General features: G+C 43.7%; 1 protein-coding gene across 3 annotated transcripts in view; it reads left to right on the forward strand.

The window, feature by feature from the left end:
* The window catches only part of LOC127008661 (zwei Ig domain protein zig-8-like), a 130,036-nt gene that overhangs the window by 71,907 nt on the left and 41,273 nt on the right, over positions 1-16,856 (forward strand). For all 3 annotated transcript variants that reach the window (XM_050880963.1, XM_050880964.1, XM_050880962.1), the window contains exon 2: positions 4,258-4,460. In XM_050880963.1, coding sequence (XP_050736920.1) covers positions 4,258-4,460 — 203 coding nt within the window. The remainder of the gene's footprint in view (positions 1-4,257; positions 4,461-16,856) is intronic.

Below are 16,856 nucleotides of genomic sequence, written 5' to 3' on the forward strand. Positions count from 1 at the left end.
AATAGATGGACGTTCCCTTTCGCCTCTCTTAATACACTTCGCCTCCTCTTACCCGTCACTGATTCCCTTTTATTATTTTCCCTCTTCTATCCTTTATCTCCTTTTCCGTTTATCTCCTTTTCCTGTAACTCAATAGATGGACGTTTCCCTTTCGCGCCTCTAAACACACTTCACCTCTTCTTACCACACGCTGATTCCGCTCACTCTGTTATTTTCCTCTTTCTCGTCCTTTATCTCTCTTTCCCTGTACCTCTTTGTTCCTATAACACGCGAGATCAAGTTTTCCTTTCGGTATATTCAAAGCCTCGCGCCACACCCGTCGCTGATTCACAACCCCATTAGTTATACCTCTTCCCTTCGTGTAATTCTCCTTGCAGGTCTTTGCCTCAGTAACTCCATGGATCTTCAGCCTCTTCTTTCGCCTTCCCAGAAACGGAACACTCAAGGCGATGTTCCTTCTTCGTTATTTTTTTCTTTCTCTTCCCCTCCTGTATATTATTTTCCATGTACACCTCCATGTTCCTGTAAGTCTATATAGATACTCATTCAGTCTTTCTTTTCTTTCATTTCCTATAAAGCTACAGTCAGGACGTTATTCTCACCCTTGACCTATTGATTCACCTAGTTCTCGTTTTCTTTCTTTTCATTTTCCTTCATCTTAGTTTCCGTGTATCTATGTGTGTCGGCAACTCGTAGATCCTCACTTTTTCCTTTCCTTCCCTTCACTTCCTTCAACGCAGAGTAGTAAACCGTCATCCTCATTCCTAACCCCTCGCTGATTCACCCAATTCTACTTTTCTTTCGTCTTCCTTCCTTTATTTAATGTATCTTTGTGTCTCCGGAACTCATAGATTCTTAGCGTTTCCTTCCTTCCCTTCACTCCCCACAACAGGCGATGCTCTAGGGCTCTTCTTCACCTCTGACCCATCACAGATTCACCCAGTTCTCGTTTTCTTTCCCGTTTTCCCCTTTTTGTCTTATTTTCCATGTATGTCTTTGTCTCCTTAACTTATAGATCCTCATTGTTTTCTTTCTTCCCTTCACTCCCCACAACAGGCGATGCTCTAGGGCTCTTCTTCACCTCTGACCCATCACAGATTAACCCAGTTCTTGTTTTCTTTCCCGTTTTCACCTTTTTTGTCTTATTTTCCATGTATCTTTGTCTCGTTAACTCGTAGAACCTCACTTTTTTCCTGTCTTCCCTTTCCGTCCCATAAGAGTCGGTTCTCAGAGGCTCTTCTTTACCCCTGACAAGTCCCTGATTCGCGCAGTTCTCGTTATCCTTCCTTTTTTTCCTCTCCCTTATATTAGTTTCCATGTACTTCTTCCTCAGCAACTCGTAGATCCTCAGGTTATCGTTTCTTCCCTTCACTTCCCTCTGCACAGTATTCCAAACCCTCATCATCATCGCTGACTTCTCATTCATTCACCCAACTCTGCTTTCCTTTTCCTCCCAGCTTCTTGCTTTCCATATATCTCTGTGTTTCCTTTTCCTTTCCCTTTCACCTCCATCGGCGCAGGATACCAAACCCTCAACCTCATCCCTAATATATCGCTGATTCACCCAGTTCTCGCTTTCTTTACTTTTTCCCTCCTTTATTTTAGTTTCCATGTATCTCTATATCTCTGCCACTCGGATTCTTTGCGTTTCCTTTTGTCCCTTCATCCCCCACAACGGACGGCTCTCAAAGGCCCCTAACCCCTGACCCATCGCTGATTCTCCCAACTCTACTTTCCTTTCTTTTTTCCTCCTTTATTTCATGTATCTCCGTGTCACACCAACTCAGATTCTTTGCGTTTCCCTTTTTCCCTTCATCCCCCACAACGGACGGCTCTCAAGGGCTCTTCCTAACCCCTGACCCATAGCTGATTCACCCAACTCTACTTTCCTTTCTTTTTCCTCTATTTCATGTATCTCCGTGTCACACTAACTCAGATTCTTTGCGTTTCCCTTTTTCCCTTCACCCCCCACAATGGACGGCTCTCAAAGGCTCTTCTTAACCCCTGACCCATCGCTGATTCACCCTCGTTCCCGCCTCCGCTACTTCCTCACGGCACCGTCCAGGAAATTCCGGGCCCAGTGAGCGAAAATAAACCACAATTCCGCTACTTGGCTGTCGCGCAGGACCCCGAAATTTGCATGAAAATGTTGTACACTTATTTGTTGGTATTGGTTCCCGGCGAGGCTGTCTTGCTTCTCCTCCTCGAGCGTGAAATTGCCAAGCAAGTCTCCTTCGTTGACGCCGGCGCCACGGTTTCTGACAACCCCATAAGGCAGACGAGGGGAGGAGGAGCGAGGCGGGGAGGGGACTGCGGGGCCTGAGGGGACGCGGGAAAGATAGCTAGTACGACGCGAGGTGGAAGGAATACAGCAGAGAAGAGATGCATGAGGGGGGGCGGGCTGGAAGGATAAAGATAATGAAAAAAAAGGAATGAGAAAGGATTGAGGAAGTAGAGAAAAAGATGGGTACTGCGAGGGTACTGAGGGGACGCGGAGTAAGATAGGACGACGCGAGAAGGAAGGAATACAGGAGGGAAGAGATGCATGGGGAGGAGCAAGGATAAAGATAATGAAAAAGGGGAATGAAAAAGGATTGAGGAAGTAAAGAAAAAGATGGGGACTGCGAGGGTACTGAGGGGACGCGGGAAAGATAGGAGAACACGAGGAGGAAGGAATACAGGAGGGAAGAGATGAATGGGGGAGGAAGGATAAAGATAATGGGATGAGGAGGTAGATGAGAAAAGGATGGGGACTGCAAGGGTCTGAGGGGACGCGGGAAAGATCGGAGGACGCAATGAGGAAGAGGAAGGAGGAAGAGGAAGGAGTGAAGGAGGAAAGAGACGCATGGATGGTGGAAGGGAAAAGAAGAATAAGGATAAAAGAATGAAGAGGAATAAGAAGAGACAGAGGAAAAGACAAAAAACAAAGAGGAAAAAATTGAAATATAGAGAGTGAATGAAAACAAGGAGGAGAAAGAAGAGAAAGAGAGAGAAAAAAAAGGGGGACCAGTAGGAACGACAACGAAAGAAACAAAGTAGAGAAAATAATAAAGTTAAAAAAGGAAAACAAAAAAAGGAGGAGTAAGAAAGACAAAACAAAAAGAATCGGGTAAAAGGAGGAAAACGGAACGAGGAGGAAAATCACAGGCGAACTAAATTAGAAGGGAACGCCGAAACGAAGACCAGAAAGAAGAAAAAAAAAAAAACGGGAAATGACAGATCCAGCAGATGATGTATGAACCCGTCAGTCATTCCTCGCCCCTCATTCCTGCTCATCACGATTTCACGAACCCTCATTCCACCTTTTCATCCCCTTCTGAACACTGAGGCAAAACATTAGTCAACCCTATAACAACTGGACCCTCTTTTCTATTTTCTTTGTACTTCTTTCTTTCCTTCTCATCTCTCAATCTCCTGCCAACTTCTTCATTCCCTTTCTGAACACTGAGGCAAACATTAGTCAACTCTATAACAACTGTACCCTCTTTTCTATTTTCCTCTCTGCTTCGTTTTTTCTTTATCATCTCTCAATCGCATTCCAACATTTTTCATCCCCTTCTGAACAATGAGGCAAAACATTAGTCAACTCTATAACAACTGGACCCTCTTTTCTATTTTCCTCTCTTCTTCGTTTTTTCCTTATCATCCCTCAATCTCCTGCCACCTTTTTCATCCCCTTCTGGACACTGAGGCAAACATTAGTCAACTCTATAACAACTGGAACTATTCTCTCTACTCATCTATATTTCAACCTCCATCTTTACTTGCAATCAGTCTCCCACCTCTACATTGATTTTCATATACAACTTTCTTTTCTAGCTTTTCTTCCCTTCATTCAACCTCCCATTATCTTCAACCTTTCTCCTTGTTCTCTCATCCACATTTTATGCTTTAACTTTTAACCTAGCCTTCCTATCCGGCAAGCCTCTCATTCAGTCCTTATTTTAAACTTCCCTTCTTCCCATCTTCCTGAAACCCTAACATTTACTAGCATCTACTATATAATTTCACAGGGGATTGAAGTGATGGTCTCTCTCTTCTTTCCCTAGCCAACAAATCTCTTATTCAAATTGTCTTCCTATCTGAAATAGCTTTTATACAGTCCCATCTTCCTCAAACACTAATACTTTCTCTATCTCTTCACAGGAGCCAGCGGGAGTCGAACTGATGGTCTCTTCCTTTCCTATGCGACCATACCATAACCTTCTTTTCTTCACATCTTCCTCAAACACTAACACTTCCTCTTTCTTTTCATAGGGGCCAGCGGGGGCCGAACTGATGGTCTCTCTCGCTGGGGGACGACGTGGGGGAAACACAACCACCGGGGCACCTCGACCAGATCGCGGTCAACCCACATGTCGCGCATCAAACCGGAGCAGCAGAACAACACCGAGATTCTGGCGCAGGTGGGCGGCAGCGTCACCATCAAGTGTTACACGCACTACCTCGGCAACGAAATGGTGAGTGGGAGACTAAGGGCTTGGTTTTTACTTTTCTTCGTCCGTCTGATTCTTCTAGAGGTCACTTTTTAACTTAATGGGGGGTTTGAGAATATGGTTTTTACATTCCTCGGTCCGTTTGATAGATAAAGACTGACTTAATATTTTTTTTATACTACAGAAGGCAGCTGGAGGGCAAAAAAAGTTTACAAAAAAAAATTAAAATTGTCATAGTTCTACTTCGCAAACACAGTACAGCTATAGAGTGGCCAAGAGAAATAGGTAGATAGATAGGGAGAAAATGTCCCTTTTTATGCATACTTAAGCCTCTTGCGTCTCTTGGTGGGGCTACGGGTCGTATCTTAAAACATTTCGTCGCCCAAGTTCACATATTTGACATGGCTTTCGTAGGAGCTGTAGGCCTTTCCAGGGGTAGTTTTATGACCCTGGTGGTAGTGTGACCCTTCTTCTGTGCCATGAACCTTAAAAAACACTCATGAAAACCCGATTGATCCCCTCTTTGACCTTTAGAAATAGTCGATGTGAGAAGCGATGGTGTTTATAATTTGAGGGGCTTCTGGAGGCCGGGAAACACGTGAAGCTGTAATCCATCACTGAAGCGTTAGTTGAATTCCATTATTTGAGGCTCCATTAACCCTCCTTGTTGACACTACGGGGGTCTTTTGTGCGTTTAGAAATTCTGGGTGTCTGTCTTTTCCAGAGTTAACAGCAGCAAGGACACCGAAAAACGTCTATCCATGAGCCGGTGTCTGTCTTTTCTAGAGTTAACAGCAGCAAGGACACCGAAAAACGTCTATCCATGAGCCGGTGTCTGTCTTTTCTAGAGTTAACAGCAGCAAGGACACCGAAAAACGTCTATCCATGAGCCGGTGTCTGTCTTTTCCAGAGTTAACAGCAGCAAGGACACTGAAAAACGTCTATCCATGAGCCGGTGTCTGTCTTTTCCAGAGTTAACAGCAGCAAGGACACTGGAAAACGTCTATCCATGAGCCGGTGTCTGTCTTTTCCAGAGTTAACAGCAGCAAGGACACCGAAAAACGTCTATCCATGAGCCGGTGTCTGTCTTTTCTAGAGTTAACAGCAGCAAGGACACCGAAAAACGTCTATCCATGAGCCGGTGTCTGTCTTTTCTAGAGTTAACAGCAGCAAGGACACCGAAAAACGTCTATCCATGAGCCGGTGTCTGTCTTTTCTAGAGTTAACAGCAGCAAGGACACCGAAAAACGTCTATCCATGAGCCGGTGTCTGTCTTTACCAGAGTTAACAGCAGCAAGGACACCGAAAAACGTCTATCCATGAGCCGGTGTCTGTCTTTTCCAGAGTTAACAGCAGCAAGGACACCGAAAAACGTCTATCCATGAGCCGGTGTCTGTCTTTTCCAGAGTTAACAGCAGCAAGGACACCGAAAAACGTCTATCCATGAGCCGGTGTCTGTCTTTTCCAGAGTTAACAGCAGCAAGGACACCGAAAAACGTCTATCCATGAGCCGGTGTCTGTCTTTACCAGAGTTAACAGCAGCAAGGACACCGAAAAACGTCTATCCATGAGCCGGTGTCTGTCTTTTCCAGAGTTAACAGCAGCAAGGACACTGGAAAACGTCTATCCATGAGCCCTTCCGTAAGCCCTTTCACAGTTACCGGAGCGTGAGGAAGACGGGAAGGGTGGGACGAGTAGATAAAAAGCTCCTCCCGCTCTCTCACAATTGAAGAGGACGAGAAAAGGTTCGGAAAAGGTCTCTGAGAAGTTCGCGAGTCCTTCAGTCACTTAACCTCTCCACTCCATAAACACAAAAGGAACAGGAGAATGGTGGGGAGGCTGAAACGGATGCACTATAAAACTATCCACCTGTCCACTTCAAAACTGTCCCTCTGCAAAAACTGTCCGCACACTTTAAAATTTCCTCCCGCTAACTCAAAACAAAAGAGAGCGAGATAACACTAGAAAAAAGGTCTCGGAGGCGCCTTTAAGTCCGTCTGTGAGTCCACCCCGCCTTTCCACAACTGTACGAGGAGCGGGAAGAGCAGGGGGGGGGGGGGGGGGGGGGAAGGGGAGAGGGAGAAGGTGTTAGCCAAGCAGTCATAAATATAGTGGGTGGGACGGCACGGTTCGTCGGTCCATTAATCTACTGAGATGAACCCCTGACGCAGAATCTCCCGCCTGAGAATCTATATCTTCTCTGCTTCTCTCTCTCTCTCTCTCTCTCTCTCTCTCTCTGTTTCAGTTCTTAACATTAATCTACTGAGATGAACCTCTGACGCAGAATCTCCCGCCTGAGAATCTATATCTTCTCTGCTTTTCTCTCTCTCTCTCTCTCTCTCTCTCTCTCTCTCTCTCTCTCTCTCTGGCGCGTCTCTGCATTTATCCGTCTATTTGTCTTGATTTCTCTATCTGTTTGCTCCAGTTCGTCTTTTTTTCTTTATCCTACGATTTGTCCTTCGCTTTTGGCTTACGTGTATTTGTTCTCTCTCTCTCTCTCTCTCTCTCTCTGTTCCAGTTCTTAACTATTTTCCTAAGTCTCCCTTCCTCTCCCTTGACATCCGCTTCTCCTATGAAATACTCTCCCTAACTCTCCCCCGCTTATCAGAGGTTGCCCACTAGCCTTACCACGCCCATGTAAAGACTCTCCACCAACACCCACCATTCCTCACACCTTTACACTAAGGAGACGGATACCAGCACTGAGGCCACGAGCAGCTATTTTTCTCTACCTTTATCTTTTCACATGCGCATCACTACCCCGGTACATAGACGCTTCAATCCCAGTAGTGAGTCATGCACCCAATGTTCCAATCCCCTTCCACTTGACAAAACAGATGAAGCAAAAACGCCTTCACCCCCCCCTCCTCTCCTTCAACCTCCTCCTCCTCCTCCTCCTCCTCCTCCTCCTCCTTCCCCCCGTGCATTTCCATGTTTCCTCGTCCTCCTCCTCCTCTACCTCTTCCTCCTCCTCGTCCTTTTCCTCCTGTTACTCCTTTGCCTGTCACGATATCTCCTCTCTCCATCCTTGATCCCAAAGAGAGCACGCTTCTTCCTCCTCCTCCTCCTCCTCCTCCTTCTCCTGGGAGCCCGCACACTGGAACACCTTACACAACGGGGCTCACCGCCGACATTCTCACCTGATTAGCCACACGCGCATCTCATCAAGTCCCAAAGGTGGCGATATATACAAATTATTGACGCGTACTCAAGTAGGGGAAGGAATAATGAGAGGAGGAGGAGGCAGGAGAGTGGGAAGGAGAGGAGAAGGAGAACGAGGGGGAGGAAAAAAGAAGTGGAGCAGATGAAGGAGGAGAAAAAATAGTACAATGTAAAGAATAAAAACAACTATGAGAGGAGGAGGAGGCAGGAGAGTGGGAAGGAGAGGAGAAGGAGGACGAGGGGGAGGAAAAAAGAAGTGGAGCAGATGAAGGAATAGAAAAAATAGTACAATGTAAAGAATAAAAACAACTATGAGAGGAGGAGGAGGCAGGAGAGGTGGAAGGGGAGGAGAAGGAGGAGGACGAGGGGGAGGAAAAAAGAAGTGGAGCAGATGAAGGAATAGAAAAAATAGTACAGTGTAAAGAATAAGAACAACTATGAGAGGAGGAGGAGGCAGGAGAGGGGGAAGGAGAGGAGAAGGAGAACGAGGGGGAGGAAAAAAGAAGTGGAGCAGATGAAGGAGGAGATAAAATAGTACAGTGTAAAGAATAAAAACAACTAAAACGAGGTGCAAGGTTTGGGAACTGAAAAAAAAAACACAAAAAAACGTAACAGTGAGGTGGAACGTAAAAAGATAATGGCAAAAAGATAATGGTGAAAAAATAATGCTCGCAAGATAATGGTAAAGAGATAATGATGAAAAGCTAATGACATACGGCAATTATTTCATTAGAGTTTAACGTGTGACGGGGTGAACATTACGTGTATTTCCTTTTTATTCTACGTAAAAACAAAAAAATTACGTGTATTATCTTTTTATTCTACGTAAAAACAAAAAAATTACGTGTATTATCTTTTTATTCTACGTAAAAACAAAAAAATTACGTGTATTAACTTTTTATTCTACTCAAAAACAAAAAAATTACGTGTATTAACTTTTTATTCTACTCAAAAACAAAAACAAAAAAAATACGTGTAACCTTTTTATTCTACTAAAAAAAAAAATACGTGTAACATTTTCATTCTACTCAAAAACAAAAAAAAAAAATAAGTGTATTACCTTTTTATTCTCCTCAAAAACAAAAAAAATTACGTGTATTACCTTTTAATTCTACTCAAAAACAAAAAAAAGTAGCTAATGGACACCTTGGAGTTCTAGACAGGCAGAAAAACACTCAACCAACAATCGATGAAGACAACAAAAAAAAAAGGAAATAAGACAGACAGGTAGTGAACACGAATTCACACACACGAATACAGAACACAGACATTCTCAACAATAAAGACAGACAGACAGACCAACCCTAACACACACATACACATAACACAAATAATACCAACACAAGACAGACACACAGGCAGACAGGTAGACAGACAGACTTCCCCCACCCACCTACATATACAGATAGATACATAGATACATAGACAGACAGATAGACAGGTATTTACACCCACACCCACCCATATACACACACACACACACACACACGCACAAACAATCTCGCACCTACACTACACAACCCCATTAATATTAGAGGGAGTAGAGACAAACAAACACAAACAAACAAAAAACAAACAAAGCACTCTCCCTATATCTGTCCCAAACACACGTCGGCGCCTGACAGCACAAACACACACACAAACACATACACACAAACCTCCCCCTCTCCCACTCCCTCCTCCCCCCCCACACATACATACACAGTCTTCCCCTTCCCCCTCCCCACACACCTGCCTTAAGGGGGACATTAAGCGTACAGGTGTGCTATTTACATCAATTATGGAGTCCGGCGATAAATTAGAGCCGAGGACAACCCTCCGCCCCTCGTCCGTCTCGCCGTGAGTGTGTTATTTCCGAAGACTCATTGTCGCTCAGGAATTACATCGCATCTCCTTCATTAGAGGGCTGGATCCTTTATAGTCGATTCTGCTACGTCTTACTTCAGGTCAGAGTCATATCCACTTGTTTCTGCTTCTTGAGTGTGTAATCGACCCTGTCTCTTACTTAGCTCAATCAAGTTCATTTAATCCAGTGTCCTGAGCGTATATTCCATCTAACTTTTACTTCGGGTCATCTTTTTCTACTTGATCCTGTCTCTTGAGCGTATATTTGATTCTACCTCTACTTCAGGTCAGTCACGTCCACCTCATTCTATTTCTTTGGCGTATTGTCGATTCTGTTTCTTGATCCAGGTCAGTCATATCCACTCTATTTGTCTTTTCAACTTTACTCGATTTTATCTCTCACTTCAGGCCAGACTCATGTCCATTTGATTCTTTCTCAATAGCGTTACTTTATGTGTTCCCTATAGCGCCGGTAGGTTCTCTTGGGGGGATATCTTGGACCACCCCACCCGTTAGACACACACACTTTTGTCGGGTTTTCGTTATTATATTGCGCTTGAATAAATGCACAATGTTAAGCCGGTATCATGGTGTTTCGGTAAGACTAAGAACAGTATCCGATCAATAAAACTCTTCCTCTAATGACGTAGAGAGAAGCGGCACCAACAAAGAGGTTCCTGACAGCTCCAATGAGGCGGACGGTCCAGCAGCGCGACAACTCATACATAACGCCGGGCAAAAAGGCAACATTTTGACTGCGCGTCCTCAGCATGACAGGCGTAGTTTTGTTAATGAGCTTCCAATGACCTTCGGCGGCAACACATTTTTAGTTTTTCACGTTCTAAAAGTAAATAGTTAATGTGCCAGCCAGAATATAACCTATGTATAACCTTTGCATAACCTTTGTATACTGTATTTAAAGTTTAAATGCCCCTGATAAGACAGAATAACTGAGATCCAATCTAGTAATTATAGAAACACTCTTAATATAGCCGAGAAAATGTGTCCTGATCAAAATGTCAAAGAAATTAGCTTAATGACGTTGGCAGAGGGACTTATTTTCATCTTGATTATAAAGGAAGATAATATTAAACTGCGAATCATCACACACTCGCGCATCAATATGAAGTAGAGAAATAATTTTTACTTCAGTGGTAAAACTATCCTCTTTGATTTCGAAGCTCAAGAATTATATATAAAGTCCATGAGAGTACAGCATTTTTTCTATTACCACCTTTCACAGATTAATATTAACGTGACGAATGAATGTATAGTGATATCCTACCATCGATGAAATAAAAAAAGGATAAAAAATAAACACAAGCAGGGGGGCGCTACCGTCAGAAACAAAAGAGGATCGACAAAACAACATCTCTATCCCGATCCGAGCATCAAATCATTTTAACTTCAGTGGCAAGACTACTATTTAATTTCGAAGCTCAAGAATTATATATAACATCGATGATAGTGCAGCATTTTTCTATCAACCCCTTTCACAAACTACTATTAACTTAACGAATGAATTTATACCAAGAACCTTCCTCGATATATATATGAAAAATGGACAAAAAAAAAAAATAACAAATGGGGGCGCTACGGTCACCCACCAACAGGGGCAAAACAAACGGGGTATTCTGATCCGCGGATAAAATTATATAGTGAAGAATGTGAATAGCGGGCGTCGCGGCATTGAGGAGCAGCTAATTGTCGGCAGCGTGAACCCGCCAACAACCGCTTTTATCTCCCCTGCACATAATTGACGGCAAAACGCATGATTCATCGGCGGCAGACAGACAGACGCCCAGCGATCACAATGAATCCTGGCCCCCTAGTTTTGTTAAGCCCTATAATCATTAGCTCGTTACCTGTGGAGTTTATTGAGTTAAGAGTGAAGGGAAAGCACAATTATATACAGATGAATCGTACACGTAGTTTCCCCTAACACAACTTCACTTTTTAGAAGGTTATAATTCCCTATAAATTTGTCTGTCTATAATCTGTAATAGTCTATAATATACTCACAATCAGCGTTACCAAATTACCGTACTCAGCCACTCAGCACATCGCATTTTCCGGTTTCTGACTCACAGCTATCGCAAAGAGACGCCAACAAGCAATGATTTTAACGATAACTTTAACTGGAATTTCGTTATCTGTGTGGGTGGAAAAGTTTCGGTCCCTAGAACTGATAATTGCGATGTTCTGAGTACGATAATTTGGCACCGTTGCTCACAAAAATCTACATTATCCTGCTATACTTTCCATCCTCATATTTTCTTTTGCATTGTTTAGTTATCACACACTCACGATAGTTGACTTAATGATCGTTTTATTATGCGAATCAGTAAACTAACATGTGACATCTATAAAGTTGAGTCGCAATAGGTAAATACGAGGAAATATAAATAACTATATTCCAAGTACCTAATGTGGCCAAGCGTACAAATCTAGAGTTAAGGACCAATAGGAAAATAAGTGAACACAAGTTGATCCTATATCCATTTGACCTAACGTAACCTTGCATAAAAAAAACTAATGATGGTAATGAACGCGAATGGCCTCGTTTTCATGTCAGGTGATAGTTCATTATAGCCCATAAAATCGATAGAGTTAAGGACAAACAGGTGAACAGGTAAACACAAGTAGAGTACATATCCATTTGACTGAGCGTAACCTAACACATAAGCAATTAGCGCGTCTGAGCTTCGTTTTCATGTGTCAGGTGATGGTTCAAATTAACTCGTAAAATCGATAGAGTTAAGGGAAACAGGTAAACAGGTAAGCACGAGTACATATCCATTTGACTGAACGTAACCTAACATATAAACAATGAACGTGTATGGGCCTAGTTTTCATGCGTCAGGTGAGAGTTCGATAGCCAGTGGAATCTATGGAATCTAGGCCAACAGGTAGGTGTGCACAGGTAAGCTAATTAGACCTTGCCTGACCCGACACAACTTCATGATATTAATGGCCGAGGGTCGACCGTAGCATTGTTCCGCCGTTTATTATTTCGTCAACATGTGGAACAAGCGCGGCAGGTCGACACATTTAGACAGGTAAGCTGGCCGCGTAATTATCGGTCTTTCTATGAACAATGCAGCGGGCATTGTGTGGATTACAGTTTTGCACAAAAGGCGAGTTTTTTTTTTCATTTGGGAAGTCAAATGTTTTGTATAAACAGAAACCATGCACGTAAATAACGATCTATATATTAACAATTAGATCATCGTGTTAATAAAGGATTTGCTCATAAGGTGAATTCTTATGCAATAAATAATCATTTTACATTAAACAAGAAAACATCAATCCGTCAGTCACTGGCTTCGATTAGCCTGTGAACTCACCTGCTGTTTACAATTATTATTTAAAACCAGTGAATATGCCACAAGCATTTTACACTAATATCCGACAGGCGGGAGGCTTCCAAGCAGAGATTATTTGATTCAATAATAATGAAGATTTAATATATCTATATCCCTCTGTTCATCTATGTATGTACCTATCTATCTATACTGTGTGTGTGTGTGTGTGTGTGTGTGTGTGTGTGTGTGTGTGTGTGTGTGTGTGTGTGTGTGTGTGTGTGTGTGTGTGTGTGTGTGTGTGTGTGTGTGTGTGTGTGTGTGTGTGTGTGTGTGTGAATATTCACATATATTATTTTATTAATTCAGTAAATGAATATTGAATTCATTAATTTACGTATTAAGTCTGCCAGTCATGTTCTCTTCTGCCAGTCAACAATGAGGAAACAACCTCGATATATAATTGTAATTTTACCTCGCAAGTTTTTTTTTTTTTTTTTCAAGATACTCCTAGTGTCTTTTTCTACAGAAAACTTGGGTTATTTTGTGGCTCAGTCATCAGGTGCATCCCGCACGCCATGAATTATAAATGCACCTCAGCATATATTTTTCAAGCGCTCCCACAAGGTGTATTGACGTCGCTCAGCACCTGTTGCGCCCGAGCTGACGCGGCGCTAGACGGTGGCCGCTGCAGACAAAGGAAACAGACAGAGGCACAAACCTGATCAACAACGCCTCGCCCTGCACCCACAAGCACCGATTAAGTTCATTTGGAAAAGTCTGACCTAAAGAGGCACTTTTCAAAGGCTTCAGATATTGTTACCGCATACATATAAAGACTGAGGTCGACACATGCTTTTTTCTTTCTTGGTCAAAATGCATCGCGGAGCCACGCCTCCCGCCACCTGACTGGGAAAATGGAACGTGTTCGAGCACCTCAATGCTCTACTGAATGAATGTTACTTGAGCTATTTCATGAAGAAAATGCAATTTGAATAAATCAGCGTATCATAACTCTTTAATTTACCTTTGAAAATTGAAATTATGATGCATTAAAGAATCAAGTATTTGTACGTATTAACATCGAAGTCAACCGTGACGTGTAGTTTTAAGCCCGGCAGGACACGAATGTTGAATGTGTGTTTAATTTCACATTCACTCATTATCAAATATTCAAACATAAGTTACATTCCATCAGCCACATAACGCAGGGACGCACCACGACGCACTGACAGAGTAATGTTAATGCTTACGTTGTGCACTGCTGGGGCCTCCTCCCTTACCTCTACGGGCGTATTACTAGACATTTCGGCGCCCAGGTTCACATATTTGACAAGGCTTTCGTAAGAGTTTGGGGCATTTCCAGGAGTAGTTTTATGACCCTAATGGTAGCTTGACCCTTCCTCTGTGCCGTGAACCTATAGAAACACTCATTAGAACCCGACTGACCCCTTCTTTGACCTTTAGAAATAGTTGATGTGAGAAGCGAATGTCTTATAATACCATCTACCTGGGACTACTTTTTGACCAAGAAAAATAGTGTCATTACTATATACGTAACATCAATATATAAAGGCTCATACATGTATCCAGTATCCTTCATGATTGTCGACGAGTATATTTATGGCCTCCGAATAAAAAATAAAAAAATGAACGAGGAGGAATGCTAACTCATCTTTCACACACACACACACACACACACACACACACACACACACACACACACACACACACCAGCAGATGACACAAAACACATCACATCTTACTTTTCCCTCAGAGCACACCTTTACCTGTCTGCCGGGTGCTTAAAACTCAGCTGAAGGAAGAGGATGTCAGGAGGAGGAGGAAAAGGAGGAGGAGGTAAAGGAGGAGGAGAGCAGGGGAAGGAGAATGAAAAGCAGGAGAGGAGAAAGAGGAGGAGGATGAAGAGGAGGTAAAGGAGGAGGAGAGCAGGGGAAGGAGAAGGAAAAGCAGAAGAAGGAGAGGAGAAAGAGGAGGAGGAGGAGGAGGAGGAGGTAAAGGAGGAGGAGAGCAGGGTAAGGAGAAGGAAAAGCAGAAGAAGGAGAGGAGAAAGAGGAGGAGGAGGAGCAAAGTGAATAGGAAGAAGAGACGAAGGAAGAACATGAGGAGGAGGAAGAGGCGAAGATGAAAGAAGAGCAGAAGGAGGAAGAAAAACCAGAGGAGGACGAAAAGTAGTAACAGCATAGGGTAGATTTCCAACAGAAGAAAGAAGATGCAGGAGAAGGAGAAAAGGGCCAGACGGAGGAAGGGGATAGAGAAGGCTTAAACGGCACAGGAGAGGTGCTGGTGAAGAGGTTAAGCTAGTGTATAAGAGGGCCAGGCGGAGGAAGGGGATAGAGAAGGCTTATACGGCACAGGAGAGGTGCTGGTATAGAGGTTAAACTAGTGTATAAGAGGCGTCAGAGGCAAGGGTTTCCTGGTAAATAAGGCCGAGAACCATATATCCTCGGCGGTGCGGCCAAGCAATCCATCACGACAAAGTTTTCGAAGTAGCGACCATTACACCTTCCGCGACGGGGAGCGAATCAATCACCAACTTGGGGGGAGAGTGAGCGAGTGAGTGAGTGAGTGAGGAAGGGAGGGAGGTAGGGTTGGAAGTGTTTGGCTGCGTGGGTGAGTGAACTAGGGAGGGAGAGAGGGAGGGAGGGTGTTGAGGTGAGTGAGTGAATGAAGGAATGTGTTAGGGAAAGGTAGAGTGAGTGAGTGAGTGAGCGTGTTTGTCTTTCTGTCTGTCTGTCTGTCTGTATCTTCCCTCTATCTTATTTCCATTCCCATTCTTCCTTTCTTTTCCTATTCAGTCTGTCATCCTCTCCTCCTCTTCTGCTCTATTCCCTTCATCCCATCCATTTTCCCTTTCCTTCTTCTCTCCCTTTTCTCCCTCATCGCGTCACCTTCTATCGTTCCACCAATGTAATCTTCCCTTAACCAAACAGTTCACCTACCTCTCTTATCTTCTCCTTTCCTTCCCTTCATTTCATCCACTTTCCCTTTCCTTTCTTCTTTTCTCCCTTTTCTCCTGCATCGCGTCATTCCATCTCTCCACCCACCAACATAACCTTCCCTTCTTCTCTCCACCGCACATTCCACCTACCTCTCAACCCTTCCACTTGTCTCTAATTCCATCTCTTTTACCACTTACCTCCCTCACTTTTTCTCTCCGCCTCTCGCTATCACACATCGCTCATTCCTCCACTAGGGACGAATCGCGCGAGACTGAGGACGAGAATAGAGTAAAAGAAGGAAATAAAAAGCTCGTAAATTACATGCTTTAGACTTACAAAAAATGGGAAGCTATTGCCGGCGCGCCAGAGTGGATTTTACTTTTCGTCCTGTTTCTTATCGCTTTGGGGCTTCAGGACAGCGCACACCTGTCTCCCCTTAGGCCAGGTGAGGTCAGGTAAGGTCAAGCGCTAAGTAATGACCCCAGAGACCACTGAAATACGTAACACCGCGGGGAATACGGTTACAAGTGGTTGGTTTGATGTGATTTTTATATTCTTGGGAAACTGATCTGACATGTGGTACTTTTTTTTCGATCACGTGAGGCTTATTTGCAGGTATTCTTGGGGAGTGTGTGTGTGTGTGTGTGTGTGTGTGTGTGTGTGTGTGTCTCTCTCTCTCTCTCTCTCTCTCTCTCTCTCTCTCTCTCTCTCTCTCTCTCTCTCTTCTCTCTCTCTCTCCTCTTTCTCTCTCTTTTTCCCTTTTATTTGTGTTTGAGCTTCTATCATATACCTTTCAAATCACCACCACCACCCACCACCACCACCATCAATCACCACCAGAGTTATAATAGTACATATGTCACACACACACACACACACACACACACACACACACACACACACGTTACACACCTACATCCTCCTCCCTTCCCTCGCCCCTCTCCCCTTCCCTCACCACCACCACCACCACCACCACTTCACAGTTCAACACCATATTTGTTAGTAGAGGACAGACAATGTGTGCCAGTGTTTCAGCGGCGATAAAACTGAATCCATTTATGACGCATATGTTAAACGGAGAGAACGGTGATTGACAGCTGTTGGAAAGAGAGCGAGAGACAGGGAGACAGACGGACAGAGCGACAGAT

Source organism: Eriocheir sinensis, chromosome 38, assembly GCF_024679095.1.
Source record: "Eriocheir sinensis breed Jianghai 21 chromosome 38, ASM2467909v1, whole genome shotgun sequence".
Lineage (NCBI taxonomy): Eukaryota > Metazoa > Arthropoda > Malacostraca > Decapoda > Varunidae > Eriocheir > Eriocheir sinensis.